Source organism: Arctopsyche grandis, chromosome 5, assembly GCF_051622035.1.
Source record: "Arctopsyche grandis isolate Sample6627 chromosome 5, ASM5162203v2, whole genome shotgun sequence".
NCBI classification, from domain to species: domain Eukaryota; kingdom Metazoa; phylum Arthropoda; class Insecta; order Trichoptera; family Hydropsychidae; genus Arctopsyche; species Arctopsyche grandis.
This window is the reverse complement of record NC_135359.1, coordinates 11,923,225-11,939,675: the sequence shown is the minus strand read 5'-3', so window position 1 is coordinate 11,939,675 and position 16,451 is coordinate 11,923,225. Positions and strand designations below refer to the sequence as shown.

The 16,451-nt window shown below is 31.5% G+C and overlaps 1 protein-coding gene across 1 annotated transcript in view; it reads right to left on the bottom strand.

The window, feature by feature from the left end:
* Nucleotides 1–9,018: 9,018 nt before the first annotated feature.
* LOC143912087 (uncharacterized) overlaps nucleotides 9,019–16,451 on the bottom strand; it is a 127,903-nt gene continuing 120,470 nt past the window's right edge. Inside the window, exon 2 of the mRNA XM_077431262.1 lies at nucleotides 9,019–9,682. Within this exon, the coding sequence (XP_077287388.1) occupies nucleotides 9,675–9,682 (8 nt within the window). The 3' untranslated portion in view covers nucleotides 9,019–9,674. The remainder of the gene's footprint in view (nucleotides 9,683–16,451) is intronic.

Genomic DNA, 16,451 nt, shown 5'->3' with positions numbered 1-16,451 from the left:
AATGGTTTAAATAAGATCCAATGTCAAATGCTATGAAATAAAAAAAATGATACTAAAAGAAAGTATCATTTTATTCTTATTCGATTTGAAAATTATAAACATTTAAAATTAAATGCGTCTCTCTAATTAGCGTACACGAACGCGCGTCGAATACTTTGAAATTTGTACATAGATAACAGTAACAATTTGAAATTTAAATTCGGCACGGAAATTTTGCATTGCGTTTCATTTCGTTCGACGATTAATTTTTAATTGGAATTGTGTACGCACTTTGCATACCATTACTCATTGTCCAAAATATTATATAAACCGCAATAATGCGTTCTGGAATACGGACGATTTTATTTTAAAATTATTTCCTGTTTTATATAATAAAAAGGATTAGATGTTTAGATATGCAAAACAAATAAATTAACTACTTTAGAAAATTTGGACCCTTTTTGATAGTTTATCAACAATAACAAATATATCTAAAAGGTCATAAGACTCCAGATACTTTTTTATGTGAAAGTAAGAAGCTTTCACTATATTCAAAAAGTAAGGTTGTTTGTTGTCTTCATCGACATTTGAAATTTAATCAATCACAGCGAGTGTCGGTTGAAGCAATCAGACGTCAATTTGATTGATTAAACTTCTACACACAGCATGGATAAGTAACTTTATTTGATTTTTCTCTAAGGACTTCATAGTCTCGGTTGGAGACCAATTATATATTACAACGACGATCGATAGCTTTGGTAGACAATCTATCATTGATTAAAATTATTAGTGTGACCATTAATTCAGTGGGAATTGTCGTGAAAGCCGTCTTTTCTCCTTACACGGATGCAATTAGCGGAACCTGATCGTAAAATGGACCAGATAAGATTGTGAGAAGCCTTTATCCAGACTGCCTACCCTCGTCAATGATGAATAATCACTGCTCGAACTACAAAGCTCGGATATATTACACCGATACATGAATAATGGGAAATCGCTAATATCAAAAAAAAAAAATCGTGTTGCCACGGTTGAAAATATAACTCAAGAATATGTTTTTACATACTATTAAAAAAATGAAGAAAAAAAATTTTTGACATCAATTTGATGCCGATAAATTTAGTAGCAGGTATTTACAAAATTTTATTGGAATTAACTATGAAAAATAGATTTAATTTAACACGGGATAAATAATTATATTAATTAATACAGTGGCATTGTGGTATAATGACTGGTATGGATGACTGATGATGGTGTCATCGGTCTTGGATAATCGCACCATTAAAATGATTCTGTATCTGTGCCAGTGTTTATAAACTCGCTTCGATATTTTTAAAGTTTGCTTGAGTGCTATTTTATCAAACTTCATTTACTAGATTGTATGTAGCATCTACTATTATTTCATCAGTTGACAATCTGAAGTAAAATATGCAATTATTTAAGTATTTGTAAAAAGTAAATGTTGTAATTATTTTATGAGGGTAAAAAAATGTATTAGTATTAAATGTAAATTATAGGCGATCGGGCACACTAATTCAAAAACTCCAGTTGGAAGATAAATGGAGTTTCGATTTAAAATGAAAAGCTTCCACTGAATACAGTGAGAAACGTACGAAGATAGCAGCCCGAAAAGAAATAAGACAGAGAGTATTGAATCTGAAGTGAGTTGGAAGGAGATGGAGGTGATCAAATTGTCCTTTTCGGCGCTTAATGATTGTGGAAGAAGATGTCATCGTCGAATCTGGTGTCTGGGATTTCACGGGATAAATCCTATGGCGTTGATTAATGATCGGTGGCCTCCAACACCGGATAAATAAATAGTGATCAATCCGAAGGTGGTTGCGGCCCTTAGGGCTATCTCGAGCTATTTATTATGGGTAGTTGGCCAATCGGTGCGTCGCTGCGGCTTTGCTAACTCTAATCTATCTTTGACTAATGGAGCTGGCCGACTTTTTCCCATCACCCCCTTAAATTTAATAAAATTCATGAATTTGAACGTGTTAACATGATTTTTTCTCAAATTAAATTTAAAAACAACAAAGCATTTAAAAATAACAAAAAAAAACTTGGGCCTTAAATAAAATTTATAGGGTCTACTCATACAAAATAAAATTGTTAACTATAGATATCACTAAAATATCAACTATGTAGTAATTTTCATTGTAAAACTTTTAAATTCTACACCAACCAACTATTGAAAGGTCTTAATATTTATAATAAAACATTATTACTCTTATAATCTACAAACGCAAACTTCTTAACAATTATGTATATTTTATTTATCCAAATATATTGAATACAGGTTCTTCATATTTTATGTATGTATTCTTTATCAAAACCACTATGATTCAAATTGTGTCATTACGAAATAAAAATATTGATCAATATCAAAAGAAATAATTATTTTTTAACTTATTTTATAATATTCGACGTTTATTACACGACAAAGTTTATAGTAATTACAATAATTAGCCTCATAGATTTTGTATTATTTTAACATAAAATACACACTTTTAACTGGACGCTTAGCGTCCAGCTCAGTGGCGAGTGGATTTTTACGACATTGGCAGATTTCCGATCGGTTGAAAGGAACATTTTTTAATATTCGTTGATGAATTTGCTTAGTATGCTGAGTTGAAATAATATTTTAAGTGGTTAGCAATCACACAAATATACATATAAGAATTTCAGTTTTTTCAAAATGTATACATATATATGTGTTGTATTATACATATGTGTGTATGCGCTAGTAATAATATGTACATATTTATGTACATATATATATTTACGGAAAAGGCCAAGTAGTCTACGCCTTCACGAAATAGCTCAATGTTACGCTGAACTTGACATACAGACCTGTGATTCTTTAAGAATGTTCGTAAAATATTAGATATACAGAATGGTACTGATATATGTATGTACATACTTTTGTATAGAGTAATTATGTGAATGTCTGTTATTGATTTTTCATACTAAAAATAAATTTATGAGGAATCAAATTATTTATTTATAGTCGTATTTAACGATGGTATTAACATACTTCAAAAAAGTAAAATAGGCGTGTAAAATGTAGTTCCGCCAACATACTACACAGTGTCAGAATGATGTATGTATAAGTATATTGAAATGTTTAAGTCTGTATTGAGAGAGTGTCTATGGTGAATAACGTCTTTTTTACGCTAGAAAATGCCGAAGAAATTCCCTGCTATAAATCAACATGAGATGGGAAAACATACTAGTAGGAGACGCCGACCATAACGCAAAATAAATTGTTCACAGTCGCGAAACAACCCTTCTTCATCCCCTCTCACTGCTCTCTATCTCTTTCCTTTATCCTGAAGGGTCACGTAAAAATTTAAATTTAGTAAATTCATATAAAAATACGTATTATATGTACCTGCATATACAATTTCGATAGCAATCTAGTAGAAAGTTTATCAAAATTACACTATATATGTATAAAATAAAATTTTGACATTTATCCTATAGTAGCTGGCTTCAAAAACATGTTATCCGATAATATTCTCAGCAGAAATACATTGACAATAGTATTTTAGATATTTAATTTCCGTTTCTCCGACACGCTATTACCCTCATTTCAAATGGACACATCGTTAGTGTCAAATTATTCCATGTTTGTATAACTGACATTTCCATTGCGAATTTGACATTTTTGAGGTCATATTCATATTCCATTGTTTAGTCGGTTTAGTGTTACTATGAGTTTTCCACAACAATCCGGAAAACCTCAGGAATTTCGAGCGTCTTAAACATCTATTTATTATAGTTATAGCAATTAATTATGAATTATGTCACTATAAATATTCCCAAATAATTAACTAGGAAAATATATATAATATTACGATACTATATCGAAGAATTAGAACTATCATATAGTCAAATACATTTACATATGCATATTGTAACTCAAAAGTTGTTAATTATTAAGCAATATAATTCAATTTAAACTTAGATTGGGTTTGATGCAGTACTTTATGTGTACGTATGTACATACATATGTTGGTTCATATTTACTTGGTTATATTGATCTTTTTACATATGAATAAAGTTTGTTAAAAACTATTGTTAAGTAGAATAGTTTCGAAAACAATATATGAAAAGTTTTAGTTCACTTTTCATGCTGGAATCATAAATTTCTCCACTTTTCTGAAGTAGAACGACTTTCATCCATCTGCTTCGATTTGACCCCTTCGAACAAATAGAAGATTATTTTGTGCGACCGCTTCAACCGAATATAATATTAAGTAGCTCCGAAAACTTCGTAAATAAGTAAAATATACTATATATAATAAATCTTATTATACATACGTATGTACATCTATAGTAATTATACTTTTCGTATTGAATACCTATGTATATTATAAATATACCTTGAAAAACATTTATTTTTTACTAGCCTCTTTTTACTTCACTTATTTAATATATAATTTTGTAACGGTGACTTGAAAAGCACATGTACATAATTTATATTAATATATTAGCGTGCACTGAAGGTGATTCATTAATAGAGCTTTTGTATGAAACGGAATAATTAGATTATTTATAAGTGTGAAAGCTTTAAGAGCAGGGGTGGGAAGTAGGTGAGCTTTTATGACGATAAAGAGTATGGTAATTTGATTGAGTTGGAATGCTTCAGAGGTAAATTGGCGAATTTCAGCTGGCGAAAGTTATTCAATTAAATCTCGAGTATATTTTCAGAAGAGACGGAGATATCCGCATTGAAAGGAAGTAGATGGCTATATTTCGCTCATAATTATCTATTACGGTTTCATTTCATTTCAAAGTGGATCGATATAACAACACTAATTAACATGCCCCATTTCCGTCTTATTTATAAGTAATAAACAGACTTCTATTTAAACAATTTGAATAATTTTCTTATATTATATGTTTTAGAAATACTGGATTTGATCAATCATTATTTGTATTTTAAAGTAAATATTTTTGTTTATATCAATATATACGTAATTTCAATATAATCTAGTAATTCGTATGTACATTATTAGCAACAGAAGCAGTAACATATCTTTTTATTTTATCATGTATTTTATTTAATATGATAGTAATCATTTTTTTTTGATTTTTCTAACATGTAAAAGTTTGATTGAATACATACATACGCACAAACGTAATTGAACAAATAAATAGTAAAATAAATAAACCAAGATGTATGTATAATTGAATTGAGAACATTGAGAATCCAAGCGTAGGAAGTTTGACATTGGTTCTTTTATGAGCAACGATAAAAAAACATATTAGAACCGAATAGATAAATTTGTTTGATTTCGCGGACATTGAAAGGCGATAGAAGCGGTCGCCGGATATTTCGATTTCGCACGCTCACTTAATCAAAGACAAATCTTTTGCGCACAAAGGGGGTACGAAAAGCCCCTTTTTTATACACTTATATACAATATATGTATTTGGTGACGGTGGGGTCCCATTTGTTATGTTGAATGGCGGCCGGAAATAGGGATTCCATGATAAATACTGATTGGGTCATACCCCATTACGCACCGGAACAGGGCCAACCCCCCAAAGAATCAATTTACAAACTCATCACACGTGATTGGAACTCGAATTCCGGAACCGTTTTTATGTCGATTTCCACCTTTTTTTCGCCCACACCGGAAAAGAGAGTGGTCCGAATGAAAATTAGAAACATACAACACAGGTAGGTACATTTAAGGCTCAAACAAACTAATTCGATTGAACGTGTCAAACCCAGCAAACCCCATACTCGCACATACATATGTGAACTTCTAATTTTTTGCAGATATATCTGAAAATACATCGAAACTTATACATACTTCGTACCAAAGGCGGTACAGTATAGTTCAAAATTGAAGTGAAAATATATTATAAGTGTACATATTGTAGTTGGCTAATGGTTTAATAGTATACAACTCAAGTATGAAAGATGAAAAAAAAAAATGACATACATATACATATTCTAAATGTTGCATCTATTATCTACAGATAATAAAAATATCTGTCGTTAGTACCAGTATCTACTGACATTGATTTATTTAAGAAATTTGTGCATTAAAATTCAATAAATAACCAATGCAATGTTAATTAATTAATTGTAAGTTAATAATTCATTATTTAAATCCATTACTTTAATTCAGTATGGAAATAGTCTCAGTTAAATAGAATAATACAAATAAAATTTAAACAACATATAAATGTTTCAGATTTAAATCATACATAATTATAATCCCGCCCTAAATAACAGTCTTAGTGGAATTTCAATCAAAATTATGATCCCGGCTTATTTGATGTAATTAAATATTTTGGGTCGCTTTAATAAATATATTTATGTATGAACTAATATAAAGGCGACCCAAGGCGATTATTTTTCACCATCGAAACGATTTAAATTTTCATCGTTGACTAAACCCCACAAAATGGCAAAGTTTCAAAACGATCGGAAGACTGTAGGAAAAGATACTGAATCGTTTGCGAAGTAAACCTAAGAAGAGGCCTTGTAATAAAAAGGATATTGAGTGTGGATTCATTCTTCGACTAATCCATAGAAATTAGACGATACAACGTTGTCTTCTAGATTTAACTAACATAAAATTGAAATTATTATACTTCGGTACTACCGGTAGTCTGTTTTGTACTACCAAATCCGGTAGAAAAGGTTTTGGTAGTACCAGTATTGGAATCGCTAGTATGTAAACAAATAAGTTAAAATGGCTGAGAATAAGTCTTCTTCAACTTAATGTGAATTTTATTAAAATAAAATTTTAACGAAATAATATATAGGTATATTCATAATACATATATACATGTATATTATTATTAAGTACATGTATCATGTACATGATATATTATAGAATAATATGTATGTACATGATGTAGAAGTAAATTAATTATGCCACACGTCTTTGCGAAAATATGTATGTATGTACGGATTTATATACGTATGTAGTAGGTAGTTTACATGGAAAGCGGAATCGATTGGAATATAATATTGGAAGTTTCAGGCAATGTATAAAAAGAAAATTGTATTAAGGTCGTGCGAGTGGGAAATTTGATCCTGAATTATTGTGATATGATAATAAGGATTTTTCCGGCTTGGCGGGCCTACTTTAAATCATATAAGCGTCGCGCGCGACATAATGGAACACACCGTAAGGAAAATCCTTCCGAAATGAAAAAAGTTTAGCCCGGAACCAAATTACTTCCCGAACAAGAAAAAATAAGAGGAAACGCCCGCGGAGGCTGTTGCACGGAGGAGAGTGACGCCTCAGACGGTGTCATAAACGTATAATACATACTATATGGTAGAGAGGGTGGCAAGCCGAAAAAAAACTTTAGGCGAGGGGTCAAAGTTGCGGTCGCCATTATTATTACCCACACCAGAGAGTCGAACTAAGATACACAAATTGAAAAACTTTGGGTCTTTGTCGACCCAAGGCGTAAATCGGTGTCTCTAGCGGTAATGGACGACTCTACCCACTTTCAAGTTCATCGCTAGATTCTTTCTAACCATAAAATAATATGTACATACATATGTATTTACGTTAGTCTAGACATAGCCAACGTGATAAACATGCAAGATTTTGTTCGTATAACTTACTGGATGATCGATAGAAAGCAGTATTAAAAGTACTTCGTAATATATTATCTTATAATAAGAAGTTAATCCTTCTTATTATGCTAAAATTTTATAAGCATTCAAATTTTATGCATTTGCATCAAGTTTATATATATTTTTTGTATATATATATATATATATATATATATATATATATATATATATATATATATATATATATATATATATATATATATATATATATATATATATATATATATATATATATATATATATGTATATGTTAAATTTATAACTGTCATTTCAATTCACTAATAAACATTTTTTTATAAATATGTCTGTGAATTATATCAATCATTAATTGATAGATCCAATTTGGTGATTAAATGACCTATGTAAATATACATGTTATTTTAGCGCTTAATATTTACATACGCTCAAATGAAAAGTCCAGATGAATGTTTTCATTGCGACAGTGAAGAGGAAAAAAAGAGGGGAAAGGGTTTATTTGCGGAAATTTTCTTTTGAAAAGTGTGTCGTTGCTCACATCCGGAAAATATAATCTGGTCGGCACATGGCCGCTTCAAAGGAGCAAAGATTTATCTTCGTATTTGTTTCGCATTTCAGGGATTTGAGTCCGTGACGAAGAGCTTTCGGACCGTTACTCACACCTCTGTCCTCTTAATAACCGTGGATTAAATATTACGGTCCACGGTATGTACGAGTACATGACCCACGCAGATTAGCTTTTAAGCTCCAAAGACCGAATGAAATTCGAAAGGATATCATTAATACAACATATTAAATATTCTCATAGTGTCATTTAATATCGTAATATGCTTCATATCGAACGACGTGAATCGTGATATGCTTTTGTCTTACATTACGTATTATATAAATAAAACGATTTGGCCTTGGTTAATTTTGAAGAGTCACCGCGAACGAATCAACAGACAAATAAATCCACGTCTCGAATGCATCGTATAATGTGCAAACATTGTGTGTCATCACTAGACATGCGATGCATCGCTGATGCACTGAAAATAATGTAGTCGTATGCGTTTAACGTTCTCTACCAATATTTATTATTGGACGTGTCGTTCGAAATTTTCCACTATGGATATGGGAAACCTATTCAATTTATGTAGATTTAATTTGTGTATGTGTATATAAAATAGAATATATATGTATGTATGTACATACATATATGCGCAACATCGTTGAAGGATCTCATTCGGTAAACAAGTCGAGTGTTGAAACATTTTATGAAGTGACAGGAACGCGCTCTTAATATTTATTGCACTTGACAAACTGTTAAGAATGGTGCATTTGCGAAGCAAATGATCTGTCTCGGACACGTTTGTATTTATAAGCGTATTTACACGTTGAGACGCTAATTTGTAGACTGTATGTTTTCTTTGAAAATTTCGTTAGAGATTTTTCTTTTTGGTGTATGATATTTAAATTAGGAAGAAAAATTTCTTAGAAACGCCCACCGTCACGCTTGAGGTACCATTTTAAAAGCGTTTTATTACATCGCTAAATTTTTTTTAAATTTTCAAAGAAGCGATTCTTTTCTTGACTCGCGCCGAGATGCAAATATTAAAAAAGCACGTTAAATTCTCGGTTAATTTGCGAAATTGTCGAGAAAATACTTGGAAGTGGTGGGGGAACTGGCGACGATTTCCGCGATGATCAAGAAGCCTGATTTAATTTGCATTGTTTTACATCTGCTTATTTCCTCGTGGACCTCACCGAGTGTCATGAATATGGATATATATTCATAGGCACTTTATATATTAAAGAAAAAAAAGATCGAGAGTAAAGTAAAAAAAAGAAAATGGACGAAAACTCTGACTCCAAAGCGTAGTTCGTTGAATGTAAGCTCGGATTTGAATGTAGATTAGTATTAACGAATTAAGTCTACAAAAATTACAGCTAATATATTCGCCAGTAATTTAAGATTGTGTCGACTTATATACAGAGTGTTTCGAATATATTCCTAAAAGCGTCAAATGTTGAAAAATCATTTGTGTTCATTAAAATAAACGTAATCTTACCATTAACTACAAAGGTTGAAGGATTGCGCGATTTGTTTTTATCTTCACTCACCTGAAACAAATAAGATAAATGATGATTAAAATACTAAATTATATATGTACATGGGTGTAATTCAACGATTCGTCGAACAAATTGTTCTTCAACCGGTTTGCACCGTAAAGTAAACATGAAATTACACCGTAAAATTATGCACTTTGCGGGAGAGTTGACGTGCAAATTTGTTTGCACAAAGCTCGATTTCAAAAATCGAGGCAGTTAACTTGGCAGTGTGCACCTGTTTTTATACGAGGTATTATGCAAATTGTGCAACGCAAGTTTCGTCGTAAATGGTGTGTTAATGCGCATTCGAGCTCGACCAATTTCAATAAAACTTAATTTAGAGACAAGATACAAGTACTTGAACATAACAAACGTTAAAAGAATTGTATTTACAATAAGTTTGAAATAATAAGATTTCTATTTAAGGAAATGCTTCTTAAATGCACGCTGAAATTTATATACATATGTAAATAATTGTATATATTGGTAAAATATTTATAATATTTATATTGTATTATAATAAGATATAATAAATATATAAAAAGGTACAAACAAACGGTATTATCTCATTCCATTTATTTCAGATGGGATACAAAGTTTGAGAAATTGTAAACCCCATGCAGACCTTTGTCAGCATTTATTCCTAATACAGTATCAGTTGTAATTTAAAGGACTAATTTAACAAAATTCACATGGTTTATCATATAATGAACATTTTCATCTGAGATTAAACGATATTGTAAATGTCAAACGGTAGTTAAACGATATTTAGATTACACGTATAATACTAATGTATTTGATATAAATTACATTTTGTCTAATAGTAAATGTGAAATTTCAAGCTAACAGTTGACTTTATATAAAGCATAAATATACTTATATATATTTAAAGACCGGTACCTAAAAATAGACGTACATATATTTCTAGATATTCTATTTTTGATACAGTACGAAGAGAGCAGAAGTAGATTAACGTTCACACAGTAGTGAATTTAAGGTTAATACGTTTCGTGTAAATGGATAATTCTCACGCAAAAACCCGCCAAAAAAATCAGCAAATCCTTGTCGTTTTCAGAGCATATCCGTTATATATTACATACGTATATCTGTACTGTGGTAGGAAGTAGTATCACTTAACGCTTACATATTAGCAACAACACGAATGTTCCGAATCGAAAAACGAGACACGCAAAAACCGGTAGGTACGTTAATTGAGTTCCAAGAACACTATATATTTTATCTTTTTTGTTATGATTACTATTATTTATTATGATTCAAGTCTGTCTCCTTTTTTTCGGGCCGGTTTATCCGTGTAATTTGTGATACTAATGCACGTAATGTGGTTATGAATTATTACGACCACTATGCTATTAAATATTATGGTAAGGTGTTGTGATTGTGGTACATAAATGAAAGTTTTGATTTAATAGATTGTTTCCTGGACCATTGAATTCGTTTAAGAACATCTAATTATAAAAAAATAGGTTTATCCTATTGGGTACATGTATTATGTATAATTTTCGTTAAAAATTAGGTATTATTTTTCGATGATATATACATCATCACGTGACTTTTTACATTTTTGTTCAGAATACGAATTTCAACGGATGGTTTTTTTTCAATATGTTTGCATGAGCTGTTAAAAATTGTAAAATATACGTGATCCGTGGAATTCGAAAATTAAATTTTTTTCGTACTCGTACGTTACAAAACAAAAAAAAAAATAAAACCAGAGACGTCCCGTGGCGGCAAGCAAATGAGACATCAGCTGTGATGCGCCACAAATTTGCAAGCGTAATACGAAAGCTTAGTGAATTTTTAACAAATTAAATAAAACTACTTACACTGAGGCTGAAATAAGATAATTTAATTCTGCAAAAAAGAAAATTATTTCCGTGAAATAAATATCAGATTCAAAAATTGATCATGGAATCAGTCCTAATCGAAATAAATAGATTCACATTACAGACTTATATGTATGTTTTTAATATGAATTATGACGCAGAATTACTTCTGCTGTTAGGTAAACAAATTATCTGTTGCGAATGTAAAATCACTATAAACAAAAAAAACGAAAGTTTAAAAGACAAATTTACGCTTTATAGCAAAATAATTAGTTGGACTTATGACTGATAATAAGTCTTTAGTAGGGATTTCAAAAATTACGAAATTTGTCACTATGACAGTACTACCGATAAATAGAATATTCCACACTTCCGGTATTGGCACTAGGGCCCTTATTCAATTTATTTGTAAATGATATTAGTATTAAACTGGTCAATTGTCGTTTCTCACTATACGCTGATGATTTAAAGCTCTATTTGAGTCTCGATTCTGAACGTTCTTGTAAGCTTTTACAAGATGATCTTAATGCTCTTTATGATTGGTCGTTAACCAACTGTTTGCCTCTTAATGTCTCCAAGTGCAAGGTTATGTGTTACTCCAGATCCAGATCCACCCCAGATCGTACCTTTCCATATCTTATTGGTAACTTTTTATTGAACTGGATCGATTCAACTGTTGATCTTGGGGTTGCATTTCAGAGTGACCTAAATTTCTCTGTTCATATTGACTCTGTGTGTTCCTCTGCCTCACGAATGCTTGGGTTTGTCTTTCGTAATTCTCGACACTACCATAATCCAACGCTGTTTTGAGATTGCTGTACAATGCTCTAGTTAGGAGTATCTTGGAATACGCCTCTATAATCTGGAATCCTTACACTAAGTCTCTATCTGTGAAGCTTGAACTTGTCCAAAGACGATATCTCAGACTGCTTTATAAGGAGCAATATGGGATTTACCCATACTTCAAAATTCGTCATGGGTATGGTCGGCTACACTACTCTTGACCACAGGAGGACTGTTGCTCTCATCAAGTTCTTGTTTTCCATATTTAGAGGTTGCATCTCCTGTCCGTCTATCCTAGCTGAGTTGGGCCTTCATGCTCCAGAGAGTGTGATATGGACCCGCCATCGTCCCCTTTTTCACACTCCTTTGGCTAGAACTGTGGCATTTAGTTATTCTCCCATTCCTCGCGGCCTCCGTTTCTTAAATTCACTGGATGGCGCCATTGACATTTGTCACGTCTCTCTTCATTCTCTGCACCACTTCCTAAGTTATGGAGGTCGCGACCATTTAGAAAGGTTGAGTTAGTGATTTTTTAATTATGATTTTATTATGATTCCATGTTTTATTTAGTTATCCTTTCCTTATTTAATTTGTATATTTGTATATATAATTTGTTTATTTAACTTGTATTTTTTCATATTGTACTTCTTAATCTTTTTAGCACACTCGTCGCTTTGGAGCAATCTGTTAGACGAGTGTGCTTGATTAATTGATTTTGTAAAATACAATTAAAATAAAATAAAATTGATTTATTTAAGAAATTTGTGCAATGAAATTTGATTACTACTAATTAATTAATAATTAGTTCACTGTGTACAAATTTTTATTATTTGATTAATTACTTTTTAAATTGCAAAACATAATGCGTTAAAAATTTGGAAGACAAAAGGCTTTCCGTTGTTAACAGTCAGTTATAAATCAATATATTTATGTATTCGGAAATAGTTTCAGGTACGATATTTTCATCATACTTTATTTAGCTGCTTCAAAAAGCATGAGTATTCGCTGGTGATTCATTCTTCGATTAATCCATAGAAACTAGCCCATACAACGTTTTCTTCTTCAACGTTTTTAAATTCAAAACAACTCAACCTAGTCCGTAGTATTGCGTCAAATTTACAAGAGAAATGCACGCTTTTTTTTGAATTTTGTATGAATTCTCCCATCAAGAATAAAATTACTGTTAAATACAAAAATAACACAAAGAAAATGTACATACAAGACAATGCTAAAATAAATTATTTTTTGCAGAAAACCACTCTGGCATTTAAGTTTTCGTTGGAAATTTTAAGCTAGGGCTTACGTTTACGTTTAAGCACGGCAGATGAATTCACATTGACCTTGCTATTTTTTGAGGGATAATATGTTTATTTAGCAAGTTTTAAATGTAATTATGTAATTAAAAAAGACGAATTTTTCACATTGAGGGCGACACTTGCCTAGCCACGTCCCTGGATGCAAAATAATACGGTGTAGGTACAAAACGAACAATCGCAGAATTGTGCTGATGTCACCGCGAACCCGCTTTACAACAGGTGTCACAAACTCGTATCAATCATCATCTCCTCTCACAATGCCGCATATCGACACGGAGGGGCAGGGCTGTACAGGACTAGGGTTGTGTAAAATTTACACGGTCGTTTATCGATCCGTGAGCTCTGGTTTGCCTTTAAAATAAATTGTGTTCTTCCAGCGCCCCTGTGCTCCTCGAATAGCAATTAAACTCGAGTGCATGTGTGTACTTTTCCCGGTAGCTTTGAGCACACAATATAAAGGATGGGGCTATTATCATTCGAACAATGAGGGGACGAAAAGTACCGGCTTACGACACTTCATAATTAAAATGCAAAAATGTTATTTCTTTCATTGCTCTCCGTTTATTATGCAATTTAATGTTTAACCCTCCCCCCGCGTACAATTTTGTTTACGTACGCTATGCAGTTTGAAAACCCACCGAATTATAAAATGGAATTCGATTGCAATAATATATTTGGTGTATTCCATTCGTTTATTTGTGTACGCTGTTTGCATTTTAATTTCAATATACATAATTAATTCTTTTATCAGGAATTTACAAATCGATTTTTAGTTACAAACATTATATAAAAGGTGTATTATTTTCATTAAAATATTAAAGTGTGACTAAAAAACTATTATTTTTAGGTAAGTTGTAAATAAAGATTAGAATAGACCAGAATCTGGATTATTTTTGATAATTTTGTAGTGTTTCAAAAAATAGTTGATATGAATATCTTAATCATGCCACTCTTACAGATAACATCTTCGTATGATTATTAAAATTGACTATTTCGCATGATTTTGTAAAATATTATTTGACTATTTACCATGGTTTTATTGAAATCAAACAACTTCATGACCTGTATCTGTAAACTTATGGATAAAATTAAGTGAAAGGATATCGTCAATGGTCTGCAGCCCTAATATGCGCTTGAAGTATAATATGTATGTACACACATACATGGGGAATAAAAAATCAAAAAATATTTTTTATTGATTTGCAAATGATTCACTTCTCTGGCCGTACTAGTCAGAAAAATCAGCCAAACTTTCATGGATTTTTGGTCGAACTTTTTTTGAAACAACATCGGACTCAAATGGAGTCTTTGTTTGTTGTTTCAGCTTTTTTCTTACGCGAGTTCTTGGAACTCGCTGGTTTTTCTTATTATATAGGATCCTATTCAACTTAACTGGTTCATCCGTTCAGATGAACTTTCTGACGACTCACAGATACGCTTCTGAAAAAGCACCGAAATTTTCTTATGACTTACTCATTTATTATTTATGTATATTTCCCATGGTGCCATTACGGGTTTTGTCCCAATACGACATCTATGGCCAAATTTGTACATTTGTACTTTATATATTTTTAATTTATAACATCATTATTATAAATTTGAAATTATATTAAAAAATAATGGTGAAAAATGAGGATACGTTGCTATTTTTTGGAACCGTTTTAGCAATGAAATCAGAAAAAATAGTAAAATCTGATAGAAAACGATGGATGGATGGAGTCATATATATCCAAGGTCTGGCCGGCAGCATTGGGCCAGAGATTGAGCCCATGACCTCTTAGTTGATAGCATTATACGCTTACTACTGAGTAATATTTCTGGTTTAGATTTAATATTGTTGCTGGTTAATATTAAATACTTGTGCAGGACTTTAATTTTGAATAGGTTGATATTTATACTATATAATAATAATAAAACACTATATATATTGAATACATAGTGTTTTATTATTATTATCAATAGTAGTGAAAACTGCTGATATCACAAAAAAAAATTAAAAATACATTGCGAAAGTACAAAAAAAAATTTCACGCAAAGAATGTTTATATTGTATTCCGAAACACGTTTCAACGCTTTGTATAGAACGAAACCTTTTACATAATACATAAGTTCGAAATTTTTATGCAAAAAAGGTTAACCTTTCACAGGTAGGTATGAACAATGTAATTTTTCCGAGACTGAGGCCATTTTATCGATATTTTATTAAATTAAAAAAAAAGTTTTTTAATATAATATTGGAGAATGACCACCGAAATAACGTGAATTTTTTCAAATTGCTGAAAAGAGCGTTTTCAGCCATTGCACGCGTTGATATCTCACTTCCTGTGCAGTGAACACACACAATGCGGTTTTTTGTTTACGTTTTTGCACGAAGGCGTCAGCTTTTGCACTCACTCTATATCAATTTCAGATGAGCATCCCTGCGCAAGCTGACGCTATTAAATGCACGCGTCGCCAACATTTGGCCGACGAGCACAATGTCGATATCGTACAATAACGGGTTGTGGCAATTTATCGTAATAATAAATATTTTTCAACAAAATATGTGTACGCGTTTCGTATCAGAGCATGGATCTTTTTGTGCTGTGACAAAAAAAAAAATGAACAACCGGAACCCCCGTTTGAGGGTTACGAAGCCCAATGACCGGTTTAATATTTCCGATGAACCCTTTTTTATAGACCGAAGACTGTCTGAATAAATTTTATTTTTCACGCCCATCATATCGGAGTTATTCAAATTTATCGTCGTCATGAATGAGTTTCTGATTGAATAATAAAAGTACTACGAACGAGTGTATATTTTATTACATTATATTACAGTACATACATATTTTCAAG